Source organism: Calidris pugnax, unplaced genomic scaffold (assembly GCF_001431845.1).
Source record: "Calidris pugnax isolate Ruff unplaced genomic scaffold, ASM143184v1 scaffold39, whole genome shotgun sequence".
NCBI classification, from domain to species: Eukaryota; Metazoa; Chordata; class Aves; order Charadriiformes; family Scolopacidae; genus Calidris; species Calidris pugnax.
In genome coordinates, this window is record NW_015090828.1 from 5,937,520 (window position 1) to 5,955,158 (window position 17,639).

At 40.8% G+C, this 17,639-nt stretch overlaps 1 protein-coding gene across 1 annotated transcript in view; it reads right to left on the bottom strand.

The window, feature by feature from the left end:
• Window positions 1–8,088, bottom strand: part of RTKN2 (rhotekin 2) — a 30,030-nt gene extending 21,942 nt beyond the window's left edge. The window contains exons 1-4 of the mRNA XM_014940398.1: window positions 7,895–8,088; window positions 5,854–5,912; window positions 1,644–1,697; window positions 620–737 (exon numbers count right to left, since the gene is read on the bottom strand). Coding sequence (XP_014795884.1) covers window positions 620–737; window positions 1,644–1,697; window positions 5,854–5,912; window positions 7,895–8,055 — 392 coding nt within the window. The 5' untranslated portion in view covers window positions 8,056–8,088. The remainder of the gene's footprint in view (window positions 1–619; window positions 738–1,643; window positions 1,698–5,853; window positions 5,913–7,894) is intronic.
• Between the last annotated feature and the right edge of the window lie 9,551 nt (window positions 8,089–17,639).

A 17,639-nucleotide genomic window follows, 5' to 3' on the forward strand; every position in this document is an offset into this window, starting at 1 on the left:
AGAAAAAAAAAATTAAGTGCCTCTCAGGACTCTCTTAAAAGCAGCAAAAAAAGTACATGAGAACACCTTTCTACTCTTTTCCAGGCTACCTTCAAAGATACGTGAATAATTTCCTGCCTAGTATTCCTCAACTATAAGGACTGTGGCTGTAGCAAATGCTCATATAGGTACAACAGAACATGAGGTGTGGAATGAAAGTCTGGTTTTAAGAGAACTGTGACTTAGGGAAACATCAAAGGAGACCGTAGCCTGCTGTACAGAATAATACTTAAAGCACTGCCTATACGTCTGTAAGACTTTCAGGTTTTAGTATTAATTTAATTGTGTCCTTGAGGAACAAGTTTGTTTCTCTCTTTATATAAAGAAAAATGCTTCAGCACGGCAAAAATGAAAAGAGGTCCAGTTCAAGCAACACTAATACCAGCATCATTATGTAAACAAAAACCAGCCTTCCAGAGGTGGGGATCTACCATCCACTGAAATGAACAGGACATCTACTGATTCCTTTGCCCACAGAAAAACTTAGTGGACTTCAGCCAATCTTATTCATAATCATATCCACTTTCAAAAGAAAACAGCAATATTTGTACTTCATTCAATACAAATAAATTATACTCACAATATGGTTACATTTTCAAAACAGATATCTGTTATTGCTTTGTCCACAATAGCCACTTCTGTATCAAAAACCTCAGCTCCCATTCTGAACAAACAAAAAACTGCATAGCGCTGAGATTCTGGAGAGAGCCAAAGAAATGTTTTATTAGCCATATTACACATCACAATACTAAATGTTTCCAGTAAACAAAAGTAGAATAAATGGTAATTCAGACCCCTAAGGAATTGCCCTCAAATTCTTCCCACCATAAATTTTATATCATAGGATTTTATGATAATTGAACTATCAAACCTGCTGTTTAGGCAGAACAACATTTGCAGAAGGAAAAATGCCTACCTCTGCTCATTTTTTTTTTTCTGATGATTATCAGGGTAGTTAGTGCTAGCAACTTCAGAAATGTTAGTAAAAACACAATTTTGTTTAATAAAACTGACTGTAAGCAAAAAACCCGAAACATTTGATCCAAAGCCTGTATCATTTTATGAATGTACTATATAGGATTAGACTATTTTGCCACGCTTAGCCCCTCTGACCCTATTGAAAATCAAAGTGAAATCAATGCCAGGTGACAGCTGGAATAGATTTAGGGTTAATCTCCATGACACAGCAAAACGCATGTACTTGAAGACTATCCAATAATACACTCAACGCCCACAGACAACTTTCATTTAAATTTCTCACTGGAAACAGCCTCCAACATACTCTCTCAAGTGTAGACAAGACATACAACAACATGTTTAATCAGAAGTTGCTCATCTATCCATTTGATAGCAACACTTTTCTGTTGCTTCCTCTGGAATTTATCCTCAAAAGGACTTTTTAGAGACTAGGGTTTAAACATACAGAACCACAGGACCTTGAATCAACTTAATTTGCTACAGCCAACGACTTCCAGTTAAGAGCAGCTATGTAACCTGCTAAAAGGTCAAAGAAGGAGCTGAAACGAGCATGGAATTCCCCATCCAGTTTATATTTGTAAGCATAAGCAATTGCTTATCACAGTAGTTCATTACATCTCACATACTTTCTTTATTGCTGAAGTGATCAGAGTCTTTCCACATTAATGGTATTCGAATATCTAAAGGGGAAAAAAAGAAGTAGAAAATCAAGTTAGAGCCAACACTGTAAATCTATGAGGAAAACAAATTACAAAAAGTTTCTTGTTTCCTTTCCTGATGTTGGGGAGGTAACAGGACCTTGTACCCAAAGAACAGCATAACTATTTCAATTTTATTATCCATGCCAAAAGAAAATTCATCAATTAGTTCAGCTTGAAGTGTCATTTATTTTAGAAATTACACTAGGATAAAGAATATTTTAAACCTCATTAGAAAGTACCTGAATTAACATTTCAGAGCGTCTGTGTAACATATTTTTGAGAGGTATTCTCAGAACTCAGAGGTTCTGAGCCCATTATTATGTACAGATGTAAAGTGAAACTCTGCTTGCCTTGTCCTGGAAACCACTCATACAACTGCAAGCAAAACTTCCTGTATTAATGGAAAGACTGGGATACTTATACTGAAAACACTTAAGTCTTGTTTTGCTAACCACAGAGAAAATATCACTTGTAATCACATTCCCTGTTTGAATTGTCTTAGCTGGCATAAAAAGGAGTTTAGAAATCTTTTTTTTTTTAAAACTCAAAAATATCCTTTTACTTCAGAACCATAGTAGAGATTACAGAACAATTACAGCAATTACAGAACCATTATTTTAAGTCATGCCTGTCATTTTAATATTAGGAAAGTATTTTCTTCAACAAATTTTCCCATTTATCTACTTGATCCAACACAGTACTGATTGACATTTTCCTCCAGTTTCGAGGACTCAGGTTTAACAAAGAACTAATAAGAAGCATTATGTCTAAAAGACAAACAGAGTGTGGGCTTTATAAATCCAAACTTGGTTTCTTAAGTACAGCACAGTGCTGTTTAAAAGTATATGCAATATATTAAGTGACACATGATGGCAGCAGTGAACAGCATTAGCTCAATTGCCTTTTGATATAGATCTTCAATATTGCTATAAAGAGGCACTGCTGACTCCTGTGTTGATCTTCATATGAGGCTGATGGAAAAATCCACATATAGTACGCTAAGATGCAAAACAGTAGTGGTACTTTGCCGACAGACTGTCACGTATTCCTACAGGGTTTTACCCACAAAACTTCCTGTTAAGCAAAACTGCATATAGTCATTCTATTTCAGAAGTTATATTAAATGAAAAATTTAAATTTAAGTTAATTGTGATTACATTACGGAACATCTTATTAAACATGCTATTTCAGTTTTGAAACTTGCAAATTAATCTAGTTTTAAGTGTTCATGAAAACTAATGACTTTTCAACAGCGAAATGCCACTGTACGTTTTTAGACTGCCACAACTTCCTAAAAATCAATACGCCATCGCATTCTGAAACTGCCTTTCACTTCTAAAGATGCATTTGCATAGTAAGCATTTCTAAAAGTATTTTTTTAAAATAAGGAACCAGAAATAGTTTCATTAAAACAGTTACAGAAGTCTCTCTCAAACTTCAAAAATATTTATGTCTGTCAGAGACAAAGCACAGAATGTTTTTCCTAAAAGGCAAAGGGCTTAAATTAACATAAATATGTGAAAATAGAATTACAACAAAAACATTTTTTCCATCTTTAATCATAGCAAACTCTGAATGACAATTTTAATGTGCCCAATAGGTCTTGTTAACAATTAGAGTACTAAAGATTACTTCTGTATCCCACTTTCAATATCATGCTAGCTGAAAAATTTACACCTTAGCCACAAAATCATCAGGATATAGATAGTCAATCCCTTAAACAAGTTTAGCACGATACTTGTAAGTCAGCTTTCAATTCATTCTTGGATTGAAAGAGCTGCCACTTATCAAAAATAAAGATCAATTTTCACACACCTTAATTTCAGCTACTATTAGCTGTAAATCCGTGTGGATTCAAATTAGATACATTCATGCACTACAATTAATCAGATTTAAAGCCAATGATTCCTTTATAAAATTACTTTAAATTATGATTATGCTTTTTGATCAACATTTAATGTATTGTCTTCTGACATAATAATTGATAAGAAAACATAAATTAAATCATTTATTCACACACGCAAAGGATAAATAAGTAAAAATAATAGAAGCATGAAAATCTGTGTATTAAGATTAAGGCACTCCCCACACAGTATCTAACATACAGTTGCTTTCTGTAGGAGTACATTCCTCAGTACTCCTGCGTAGCTGTTCCTGAACTTTTGGTGTTGGCCACACAATCGCACTTTTTTTTTGGTAATAGTCTAAGCTTCTGGCACGTACTAACCAAATGAAATGCTAATATATCCATAAGTGGATGGATTAATTTCTCCTAAAAAATCCATTCTGTATCTTCAGTTCTTAAATTACGTGCCCTGTCACATTACAGGGACTACTACTCACTCCTCGATTCCAGCCTCTCCCAGACAATTCAGTCACAACATCTCACGCTGCTTGTATTCACAACTGCATTCTCTCCAAGGCAGGCACAAGCACACGCAGGCGTGCCTTCCAAACATACAGGGCAACTCCGGTTGCAAATCCATGGAAGGTCGGCATACAAGAGAGAAGAAATGCAGCGTGCCTGATTTGCTACACAAGGATTGGGAAAGACAGGGAAAGAAGAATAACAGATGTGAACATACTGCAGCTGGGAAAACAGACAAGACCTGATTCAGCACATGGACACAGGCTAAATGGTCAGAGGACAACACAGGGAGGACCTAGGGAGGCATGTGCTAATGTCATCTCAGCATCTCCCAATCATGTATCTTGCCGAGGGGCTCCTACCCCTGCCAAGCACAAGCAAGCCCGTCCCCTGACCATTACTTCTCATGTACCCCATCTCTCTGCTTCTCAGGCACACACAGTGGAAAATAAGGAGATAATAACAGGTGATCTACAGAAAGCATAAATCTCTCAGCAGAGGCCAAAAAGAACCCTTAGGCTTTCCTGCTGTAGACTGGACCTGGCTAGGCTTCCTGACACGAGGGGTGAGGCATGGCAGCACAAGGTAGTTGACGCCTCTTTCTCTCCTCCCCCTCGATCTATGCCATATTTCTGAGGATCATAACTCCAGTTTGAGAATCACTATGTTAGTAACAGGACAGAATCATTAACAGATGACACAGTGGTGTATTTCACCCTTTTATTCTCTTGTCCCATCAAAAGAAACTAGATGAATGTTTCACATCCTAAACAAATTTTTCAAACTAAAGATACAGTCCTTACACAATTCTGATTTTCTAAAGAAAACAAAAGAATATTATATGATCTTAAAGTCTTCACTGCAGATGACTCTATAAATCCAAAGAAAGGTGCAACCACAGCACAGACAGGCAAACAGATGCTTTCATCCAACTACCATAAGGAGGAAAGACAGATACACATTCTGCAAACAGCTGTGCTGGCAGAAAACATTACTGAACCATGTGCTCATCACTCTTCCTCTACTAGGAGTTACCTTGCTTAAAGATATGTCAAAATATGCAGAATTAACATAAACAGTTTAAGTAGTGAGCCCTTCTACATTATTTTATTTTTAATGAAGCAGGTCAGGGAGCACAAACAGATCTGAAAAAAGATCTAGAAAAGTAGCAGAACAGCCACAATGAACAACTACAGGAATGCTGAACACAGTAACATCCACTGTTGGCACAGACAAACAAAACGATGAATTCATAATACTGAAGTTTGAGAACTGGTTAGGAAATAGTGTACCATCGGAAATCACTGTAAAATATTCTTGTTACTAGTTTGCATTGAAGCCATACCACTATACCTTTGCTGTAGTAAAGTAATGTGCATTAACTAAATAATACTTGCATACTAGTTATAATTCTGTCCTCAATTTATTAGGCATACCCTGGTTGATCACATCAAAGTTTGGTTTTGTGGGGAGGAAAAAAAGTTATCAGCACATTGACACCTATTTAGCTTTGAAATGTATTCAGGGTTTAGTGACAAAGAGTAAAAAAGTATTTCCCACTGTAAAAGTCCCTCAAAGTAAAATGGAAACTCTAGGTAGGATCCTCAAAAGCATGTGACTTAAAGCACAAGTCTCCTTGAAGCACAAGAGGATTTATGCCCCTGAACCACATACACTCTTCAAAAATACCCGTCTTGTCTGTATAATTTGTATTACAAGTTACTGTCCAGCCAATTAGCTCCTATGATTGATTACCCAGCCACTTACCTGTTAGAGCAACCTTTGCTCTGCATGCCACCCGGTCTTTTGACCCGTTTTCTGAAGACCTGCTAAAAAGAAGAGGAAAAACAATGTTTGAGATCTGTGTGTTTAGACTTCTAAAACTCAACTCTTTAAGCATTAAAAAGTGTCACAGTTTTCATATTATAGCTCATTTCAAATGTTTTTCTTTAAAGTTAAATTTGGTATTTCTGGTTTAAGATGCGAGTCGTCAGATTCTTGAGGATAATCTGGAAGGAAGGTACACCATCGATTTTCTTAATTCTCTAGAAGATTTTACTCCAAAGCTTATTTAAACTGTTTAACTTGTCTTTATTAAAAGACAAGTAGATTCATCTTCCTTGCCTTTTCCAGCTCCAATACAATCAAATATGTTATCAACTATTCCCCTTCTGCACACATCAATGAATAAGCAAATGAATTTATCTCTATTATTGGTTAGAGAATTCCCTCCTCCTCTATTAATAGAGATCAATTACAAAATGTTGCATTGTTAATACTGTGATTTTACTTGCAGGCAGATAGTTCTCTAAGCACTCAGAGTGTAGATCTCAAGGTCAGCCTTAAATTGAATCAAAACAATCCATAGATAGTAACAATATAGTGCTCTCCTTGTATCTGCCACTGGTCCTAACTCCAAACCAAATAAGGTGAAATGATAATCTCTATTGCTACCAATATCCTGTCTTCCAGATGCAGTTACATCTTCAGAACTCACAGATTACAGGCCTACGTAACAAGAAAGAGGGACAAAATTCACTTGAAAACACTCAGTCATCACCGTCTTATCTGGATTAAGCTTTAACCAAATTCCAGTCTCAAGCAAATACTGAAAAAAAAACCTGCAAATGCACTATCAACTATCAAAGATATAATCTAAACGGTAAAGAAATAGCTCTATAGCTCTAACAACCTCCACTTTCAATTCAAAGGACCCCTTAAGACAGAACTCTAAGCAATGCATGACACGTTCTAGACATGTGCCATCACCATTCTGTGGTCACTGGCATCAAAGACCAGGAGCTGAGCAAATATGCATATATACATTCCTGGTATTATTCCACTGTTAAAAACATAAATTAAAGATGAATCATTATAAGGGTCTTCATCTTAGCAGGAAAAAGCATTACAACTGCAATAATTACAGAACACCACAACTTCTAAGTGCTAGTTTTCAAAATCAGCTTTCACGGTAATAGTTGATATAGTCAGAAAATGCAGTGCTTTCCTTCAATAAATTTATCCTATAAGAACACATTCCTGAAAGCAAAAAGCGGCAGGGCTGTTCCTATAGATACAATTAACTGAAGCTAAGCACATACTCAAAGAGTTTCCACAATAAATTGCAATATAATATTTCATTACAGTAATAACCTGAGAGGAATAGTATCTCTGCACCATGATTCTCAAAATTGCACTCAGAATACATTCCATTAGGCAAAAAATCATAACATTATTCAAATAAACCACATATACTTTAGCTCATTCAAGACTTATAACGTGAGAATATTTTCAATTAAACTGATTTTTCTTCATATTTACTGTTATCTTTAATACTTTGCTGTAGTTAACAGAAGTGGCCAGCAGAGGGTACCAATTAACCATGATGATTTCCATCACTACAGGAACCCTAATAACAATAGAAAGAATGAAAAGTAGAAATAAGTATATTCTGACTCGGGATAGTTTTGATTTGTTCCTTCAGACGTGGTTAGGTAACTTTTATATGCAAAAGGTAATCAAGAAAGTATATCTATTATGTTACCTGATATTCAGATGCTGAATTAAAGTTTAATCTCAATAATAAAATCTACCCAGAAAACTATGACTTGTATTTAATTTTCTAAAGTAAAAAGAAGACATCGGAATGGTCATACAAATTAACATTTTAAGGCAGCAGTAATGCATGTCTGTATGGGGGAAGACAGAAGAAAGGGTTTAAATCCATTTTCCTAGACAGGCTGCTAAGAATGCACGTAAGCAAAACCCTGCTTCACAATGCTCCATTTGAATTTGAGCTGTTACTCACAGTTCTTCTGCTCTCTGTGAGATCGGCTCTTCTTTTTTGTTCTGTAGCTCAGTCTTGTAGGCAAGTATACGAGCATTGCAAACCATCAGGTTTTTAACCGCCTGCAAGAGTTGGTCTTTCTGTGTGCTCACTGCAAGTAGTTTACAGATGCCTTCTCGCATGCGGATTTCAAAGTTTATCTTCTCTTGGATGTCGCATTCCTAAATATGCAAAAAACAAAGGACTAAACAAAAATCCAACTAACAATATCCTGATTTTTAACGAGCTCTATTTATTTCACAGTTGGGACAGAAAACCCTAGGTATTAATCATATGCAGCTATTAAAATAGTTACTAAATGTAAAATGGTGGTTCTCTCTTCAGGAGCAGAAGAGTAAAAGACAGGATGTAGCAGGTTCACTATATCCATTGTACATGCAAATTCCAAACCAGGTAGTAGTATTAACTCAGCATAGCACCTGAAAGTTACTAAAAATTTACATGGCTCAATGTGTTATTCGAAGGATAATAACATATGGTCCCTTGATATGGTCACTGAGAAGCCTAACTGAACAAAGCAAATTAACAAAACAAATTAACATCCCACTTCTTACAGTGATCCCTACTAAAATAAACTCCTAAACTCAGGAAAATATCTGAAATATTTTAAATCAGAAATTCGATCCCATTACTCTGGAGCAGGTCCAGAGAAGGGCAACGAACCTGTTGAGGGGTCTGGAGCTCAAGTCTTATGAGGAGAGGCTGAGGGAGCTGGGGGCGTTCAGCCTGGAGAAAAGGAGGCTGAGGGGAGACCTCTGCGCTCTCTACAACTCCCTGAAAGGAGGTTGTAGAGAGGTGGGCATCGGTCTCTTCTCCCAAGTCACAGGTGACAGGACTAGAGGAAATGGCCTCAATTTGCGCCAGGGGAGGTTCAGGTTGGATATTAGGAATAAATTTTTACACTGAAAGGGTTAAGCATTGGAATGGGCTGCCCAGCGAGGTCGTTGAGGCACCATCCCTAGAGGTATTTAAAAGATGGGTTGACCATAGCGATTAGTGACATGGCTTAGTGATGGTTTTTTATCAGGGTTAGGTTGATGGTTGGACTAGATGATCTTGAAGGTCCCTTCCAACCTACACAATTCCATGATTCTATCACTCGGTATGTAACTATGGTGAGGAAATAAACTCTCCTAGTTTAGAGTATCAGTATTGGGACTTTCAGAACTACACAAAAGATTTAGTCCATGCTATATCTCAGCCACACACACATAAAATATCCTGGACTAGCATTAAATGGTTGCTAGGCCTTAGCTTAAATAATGACACCATAGAAGTCTCATCTGAAGGAATGACTTGGCAGCCTAATTTGGAAGGTATGAAGTTCTCCATGCCTACCAAAAAAAATTGGTCAGCTTTTTTTTTTTTCTTTTTTTTTTTTTTTCCTTTTTCAGTTCCTCCTAAAAATAGGAGCTCACCATCTGGGCTCGGAGGAATGACACAGCACTGTTTGGCCATATGCTATCTACCAACGCACCGTTTCCCTTGCGGTCTCCCTCCATCCTTCCCCCACCAGCTGCAGCACAGCCCAGGCATGATTACTGTGATTACTAACAGCTGTTGAGATTTTCAGCCCCATACTTGGGGAGTGCCCAAGCGACACTTTGAGAGTCTCTGTATTCCCCAGCAAAGCACACCTAGGAATATACAAAGTTTTAGAGGATTTCTAGTTTTATGTAGGTGATGGAGTCAGAAAACAAATAAAGAAAAAAGTCCAACAGCTAAGAAAAAGGAACTGAATATTGCTGAAGGCAGGGCAAATGGAAATGCTAGTTAACAGCTATCTTAAATACAGGCTTTCGGAATCTTATTCAAAGGTACGCTTTTGATTTATCACCACAGAATCTTCTAGGTTGGAAGGGACCTTAAAGATCACCTTGTCCAACCGTCAACCTAATTTTGACAAAAATAAACACCCACACAACAAACAAAAAAGCAACACCATCACTAAACCATATCTCCCAGCACTTAATCAACACGTCTTTTGAACAACTCCAGGGATGGTGCCTCAACACCTCCCTGGGCAGCCCATTCCAACGACTGATAACCCTTTTGGTGTAAAAAATTTTCCTAATATCCAGCCTGAACTTCCCCTGGCGTAACTTGAGGCCATTTCCTCTAGTCCTGTCACCTGTGACTTGGGAGAAGAGACCAACCCCCAACTCGCTACAGTCTCCTCTCAGGTAGTTGTAGAGAGTGATAAGGTCTCCCCTCAGCCTCCTTTTCTCCAGGCTGAACAACCCCAGCTCCCTCAGCCTCTCCTCAGAAGATTTGTGCTCCAGACCCCTCACCGTCTTTGTTGCTCTTCTCTGGACCCGCTCCAGCACGCCGCAGGTCTGCTAAATTTATTTGAAATACGCAAGTAGTGGGGCAGCGAGTGGTGTTCTAGAGCAGAGGCTGTGAAGCCAAGGCAGGAGCCCGGGGGCCTCCCTACCTGGACACCGGGACGAGCGTTAGTTGCCATTGACAGCCACAGTTTCACAGGCACAGCCGCGCTCAATTAATCCAGGCTTTTAAAAACCCCACTAATAGGAAAATCAATGGCTAAAGGATAAAAGAGCTCCCTCCGTCCCGCCAAGCGGGCTGCCGCCGGTCCCGGTCCCCAGCCCCAGGGACAGCCCGCGGCCTGAGGGGACACGCCGAGCTCGGGGTGCCGGGGCCCGCCACACCGCCGCCCGCTCCCAGCCGTTAACGGACGGCACCGGCGGCGGAGCAACGCCGGTCCGCGGGCAGGCGGGAGGCTTCCCCAACCCGGCGTCCCCGCCCCACACCGCCTCCCCGCCCGCGGCTCACCGGCTCCTGGCCGCCGGCCCCCGGCAGACACCGCCGCATCCTCCTCACCACCGCCGCCGCCGTTCAAAACTCCCGCCCCCCCCACGCGCCCCGGCAACGGCCGCTCGGGGACGTCCGCGCTTTGCGGCACCCGCCGGCTCCGGCTGCCCTCGCGCGACAGTAGCGCGACAGGCGGGTGGTGATGGAGGAGGAGGGATGGCGGGCAGCGCCGCCGGGACCACGGGTCTGATAGTACCGATAGATGGGCCAAAACGCGTTATTCACCCCCTGCCGTTCAGCTGGAACGGCGCTGGGCAATAAATTAGAAGACAAGGCCTTTCTTGGCTCCCCGTTTCGCCGTTCCTGGGTAGTTTACTCCTCTGGAGCGGGCCGGCGCCGCTGCCTGCTGCTCAATGTTCTTTAAACGACGCGGAGCCGCGAATTCTTAACCCTGCTCTTGGCTTTCTGCACCTCACTGAATTACACAGCTTTAACACGACGCAGTAGCTGTGCTAGGAGCGGGCACTGCCCCGAGTATATTACACTATTCTGTACGAAAAGTGCATTAATTACTCCTTGGGCCGAGTGTAGGGGAACGGGAGCCATCTCTCAGCCCTCCGTAGCCTTCAGCAGGTGCAACAAGGAGCCAGAAGAGTGACTGCCATCCTCCCTGGCCTCCTGGCGACCCTCCCCGAGTCCCTCCGCAGCGGGTGATGGTCACCGGCACCGAGCCTCGCCGCTTCCCACACAGCTGTCAGCGTTTGCCAGAAGGAAAATGTGCCGGAACAAGCCAGACATACAGTGTTGCTAACAGCTTTCTACAGAAGACAGAAGTCTCCTGGCTGACATATGCTTATTTAAAATACAAGAAAGTGCAGTTAGAAGGGAAAATTTGAAAAGCCTCGTTGCTTCATCAGGATTCCACAGAGGTGCCTGGCAGCTGTTTGTCCTGACACTTACACCTGGGGCACAAACGCAGGGGGCTAGCCTTCAAGGAAAATAATGAACTTCCGGACCAAAGGTATGTATTCCTTGGTGGAAGGCAGAGGACAGGGAGCTCTGCTTCCCTCCAAAGTGCTCGAGTCTCCCTCCAAGGCAGAGACAGCAACAGCAGCTGTTCAGTTCCTGTCTCCATCATGGTCCGTGTTCCTGAGGCTAAGGAGTTGGTCCCTTCCAACTCTAAAAATTCAGTGAAATTCAGTGAGGGATTCAGGTATTCATGAAATACCTTCATACCTTCCTGAAGTTGTCTGCATACCACTGGCAGGACACATGCCACAACTGGGAAGCCCTACCCTAGGTTATATAGATACTACGTTTTCCCCCCGTTTTTAGATACTCCTCCTGTTCTTTAGCTACTGCAACTTTCTCAAAAGAAGGTTTTCTGCACTATGTCCAGCAGAGAAATCTCATCAGGGAGCCAAAAGGATTTTGCTTAATCAAGGCACAGCCCTTAATAAGCTGCGCATGGACACCCAAGATACATAAGAGAGGGTTTGAGGAGATAGAAAGGAAAATCTCCATGTAATCCTGGTGCTTTATGCTTCTAACTGGAAGCCTTGCGTTCCCATCTCAGCTACAGAATTTAGGATTTCAGACACATCAAGAGAGACCCATCAAAAGAGGGGAGAACATGAGATGCCAAATCAGAGTGCCATTTTCCTTCATGGTAGGCATATCTCTTAAGGTGTGGCCTGGCCTCTCCTGAATCATTCAGGGATGGGATTTGAGCCTCAAAAATCTCCAAGTAATTCTGTGGGCTACAGAGGAAAACTAGAAACAGGAACATATCATGGAGAGACTATTCCTGAAACCAAACAAGTGAAAGTCTCAAGTTAACTGAACTGCATTATTTTTGAATCAATGCTTGACCAAAGTAAGCGAGGAGGAGCTCCAGTCTCAACAAATATCAATGTCTGATGAGTTTTATGTAAACTATGGGAGCAGCTGGAAATGATAGCCTTACCTAAGAGATAAATAAGGAAAGGATCAGTGTCATTCTGCCTTACCAAGAACTCATTCACCAACTCACAAGATAGTGTGCTACCACAGAAAACTAATACAACATGTAAAAATGACGCACTGAGACACTTTCCACCCAGCACCATTCCAAGCATTCCAGGGTAGACTCTAGAACAAACCCACGGGTTCAAATTTACCAGAAATGTTCCCTGCAAGACTACTGAGAAGAGGCGTCTCAGGTATGCACCAAAAGGGTTTTGTCAAAAGCCAGGGTGACAACACAGATGCAATAAAAATCACTGCAAAAGGACAAGTTATGCCCCAGCCTATTTCAGGCAATCAGCATCTCTAAAGCCATTTTTGCTGGTGGTGTAGACAGCTCCCAGGAATCCATGGCAGCTTTCCAAGAATTTTAGATGCTAATTAGCATGGTTTTGCAGTACAGTCTGTTCAGCAAATCCTAGTCTTAATAAGTCCTAAAATGTGACTACTAATAGCATAAAGAACCCATGCCTGCAGCCCTTACACATTGCTACTGACATTGACTTGAATTGGAACCCTTAAGAAATCAGTGGGAGTTAAACGTGTAGGACTCAGCCCTAATTAACACGAATGTTATCTTCTCCAGCTCAGTGCATATCAGCTCTTGAGCTAGTTCAAATGCCCAGTTTTCCACTACATTGGAAACACGTTACTGCAAAGTCTGACTTTTCATGCTTTTGCACCTGCTTCTGCTTAGGTCCTCCTTTGCATTCACTTCCTAGAGGTGTTAGGTTTTTTCTCTATAAAATTAAGCTTCATAATTCAGTTGGTCTGACAGATGCTTAATTAAAAAATTAAACATTTCACTGAACTTTTAGTCCTTTCTCTTAAGGGAATGTGAGACTGAGGCTTTAAACGGCATTTCTGCAGGTGTAGTACGAGGCAAGATGTTCTCTCTGTGCACCAAACCTAACTCCAGCTAACCCATCCTGCTGTTGGCAGCACACATACTCACTTGAAGAAGGCTTAATGCCATCTGTATTATCTAGAGACTTAGGATTCAGCTAGCAACTGTTCTGCTCCCTAATTTAAGAGTAATCCCAGCAGACAGCAACAATAAGAAAGGAAGCGTTGTAACCATGTTTTCTTCTCCAGACAAGCCTCCAGAGAAGGGCAAAGAAACCCAAGGCACAATCCACAAAACAAGGAAAATCCTGTGCAGTCACTGCTGTGCTAGTGCAGAGAAGCCAGAAGGGGGTAGGGTGAATTAAATAAGGGATGTATTTCCTGCCTTCTGGGGTTTCTTAAGAGACACATTTTTTTCTGATGAATCACACCTTCACACCATCCTTTTATTTGCCACTCTATTTGCATTGCAAAGCATTTGGTTTCCTTCTACTATTAGGGAAACTGGATAGCAGAGGAAAGATCATTGTCTATCTAAAACCCTGTTCTGCTTGAGTGTTACATCAGCATATTATTTTAAATGTTAGACCCATCATTTTGGTTTAGCAGGTACAAAATGTCTACACCTACTCTTGACAGCACTGCAATATTTTTCTTAATTTCTTAGTTCCCACAGCTTGCTACACCTACTCCTTGAATATCATCAGAGTGTGCCAGTAGAAATCTATTCAATTCCTATTCAGATTTATCCTAAATGGAAATATGTGAAGATTTGTACTGGACACATGGAAAAGAATTTGCAAAGCTTTTTATAACTGACTTCTACTTATTTAAACCAAAAAGCAAACTGTTGCCATTGATTGCCCCTGACTTTGATTACCACAACGTATGACCATTACAGATTGGTTAAATGGGCAGAGACTCTGGAAGGATTAAGGGAAATGTTATTTCATGAAAATAACAACAGTAAAAACCAAATACTATCTTGTTAATATCAGTATACTTTTTAAAAGCAACATAACCATTTGTGGCTGGATTATTAGAGGTTGTAAGCCTCTGGTCCTTAAGGAAAACCTGGCTGGTGATTATGTCCTGTTTCTCACAGAAACAGATACCGAAAAACTATTAATCAGTTCATCCACTCAAGTGCTTAGATTAAAGAAATACATCCATAGGGATAAAGTTTTTAGAACTTCCAGTTAATTTTCCATTCCAAGCACCCCTAGTACCTGTGTCTCCACCAAACTTCCCCCTAAATCCAAACTTGGCTGTGTGTTTCTCCTGCCAGCAGTGACCAGAGGCAAGGCAGTGTCCTTCCCTCTCACCCTCAGAGTGAAATAACTTGTCTCCACGGAACCTCAAAAGAGCCATAATGCAACAAAAAGCATTTGCCACAGCATGGCTGATGCTGGGACTCTGTGCAGGGATGTGAGGCTGTTCCTGGGGACAAGCCCAGTGTCAGAGACTACCTCTTACACGGGTGATGATTTTTTGCTGAATCGCTCCAGTGTTGGATCAAAATTGCCTATTCACGTGTAAGAAGAACTAAAATATCTTTTTCCTAAGGTGGAAAGATCTAGGGAGAGAAACTTTCTGCAAAGGACGCTATGTCCTGTGCATGCCCCCCAGCCGAGGCAGTGGGCAGCTTACCTCCTTCAGGCTCACCACGGTTTCACTGCAGGAAGCTATTTTTTCCTGTTACTCCAGTTCCCCTTGAAGTCAAACCCTGGGGAGGGGATGACATCGGGCTATACCTATGTTCTCCTCAGTGTGAGACAGAAACATTTCTTGCTAATGAGAGTATTTTTTGCCTAATAAAACAACTAATTTTTACCCACCATTATGAAAAAGCAGGGGCTGAGCAGCAAATATAAGTAGCTACATTTTACCTGAGCTTGGTTTGTCAGAGATTTCAATCATCCGTCTAACCATTTCACAGCCTGTTAAATGAGCTGAGACAACACTTCATGTCATTGTTAGCATTTTAAATTATATATAATGGTGACAACGAATAGTATCTCTTGTTTTTACAGACAATATCATCTGGAAGAATAAAAATAACAAGTTCTGCCTGGATGCATGGATGACTTACACACATGCACATATTTACTTGCTTATTTTAAAAGCCAATTTGAGTTCTAGGGAGCTATTTCTAGCACCTGATTCTAACCGTGTGTTTGTACAGTGTCATCAAAATGTAATCAGGCTGTTTAAAGAAAACCCAACAAACAGCAAGTAAATTTTTCATAACAGGTTCTTTAAGCAGCTAATATAGACCTGGAGGGGAAGTTATCCAAATCTGATCTGGGACACACAGGATCACCTTTTTAAGATAATTCCCAAATAAGTTTCTGCAAACATCGTTTGTGCAACTAAGGCCCACAAAAAATCTCTGCTTTCCCTATTCAGGAATGTCTTCCCTGAGCCTGTCCACCAACAATCTCTGTAACAGCGAGTAATCCTACTTATGTATATAGGCATTAGATTTTGCGAGGAAAAACGCACACAAAAGCAAGCCACTACCTAATGTGAAGACCATTTTTACTTTATTTCATAGTGTGGACACTACAGACAGGCTCTTCCAGAGCTTCCACCTTTAAAATGCCAGCCCAGGAGGGAGCTGTGAAAGCCATGAGTGGGTTGTCACTCCTCAGCTCAAAGTGTTTCTCAAAGCCTTTCCCCAAACATACATCTCTCTCCACACTTTTAGTGAGGGACATGTTCTTTCACACGTGTATGTGTGTTGCTGTATCTGCCTGCTACACAGACAAGTACATGCTCTTGCTGAATTGACTTAAACAGCCAATTGGCACCAACAGGCACCAAAACACCCAAAACTTCACTGGCAGCTCTCGTGCAGGCAGCTACACGCTACTGATCTCAACAGGTTTTTCTCATCACCACCTCAGTTGCACAAATTTTTATTCATTCCTTCTAAATTGTCTTTCTACGTGGCATGGCTCTGTTGGTGGAGAACAGCTACATCTTTGAGCATTTTAGGGGTAATAAATTTCATACATAATTGGCACCATATTGGTTTATGTGCCACCGACTGAATTTTACTGGCAGTTGCCTCAATAGTTGGCTACAAAATCAAACAGGCATCTCCAGGCTATGTCTGAGAGCTCAGATTTTTGTAAAGGACAAACTATTCTCTTGTTGCTGATGGTTTTACCTCTGCGCGTTTCTGAACTAAATTTACTGATCAAATAACCCGAATTTAAGTTAAAATGTTTCAACAGAGAAAGGGAAGCTGACCATGTGCCCTAACTCAAATCCTGGGTAACACGGCAGCTTTCATGTAAGCCTTCGAGAGAAACTGCAGGGGAAGTTCTACATGCTGGGAAGGCTCACCTGAGTTTATCATAGTCAATCTGGAGATGGGAGCAAGCCCCATTTGGATGCGATCAGTCTGGGCTTTGTTCCTGCTCCCTATGGGAGGATCCTTGGCTGCAAAGTACATAAAGTTAACAGCCATCTGGGGCAAGAAATTTGTGGGAAAGATAGAAAGCACCGTGCCACACTAGTTGTTTTCTTTTCTTTGGTGGAGATGCATTCTTCCAGGTTCCAGCCTCATATGGAGGTAGAAGTGTCTGGTCACACAGCCTTCAAGACCTACTGCCTGAAAGACACGTGTATGTGAAAATATCTGTTTGGGGGAATCTTGTTACATATCAGCTGTTACTTAACTTCCAAATTGTAAGTGTTCTTACATTTTCACTGCAGATGTGGCAGTGGCAGGAGCACAATATTTCCCAAGGATTGTGCCTTACTCAATTTTTCCAAGGATACGTATCTGATAAATAAGCTAGAGCACGGTGGTGTCTATTTGTTTGCTACCTGCATATATATCTTTATCTCACTGCACTTTTTAGCCCTGTGAATGAGAACATGCCATTGACTTTAGAGCCTTCTTTTGAAAAGAATCTGCTTTGTGCATCAAACCATTAGCTGAACCCGCTCACGTGCTCACAGTCAGTGCCTTCAAAGTAGGAAATATTAAAGATGATCTATCACCTTGCTCTGAGCACTGCAGATTTGGCAATTGCAAAGGGTAGCATTCATTATAACAGCAAAAATAAAA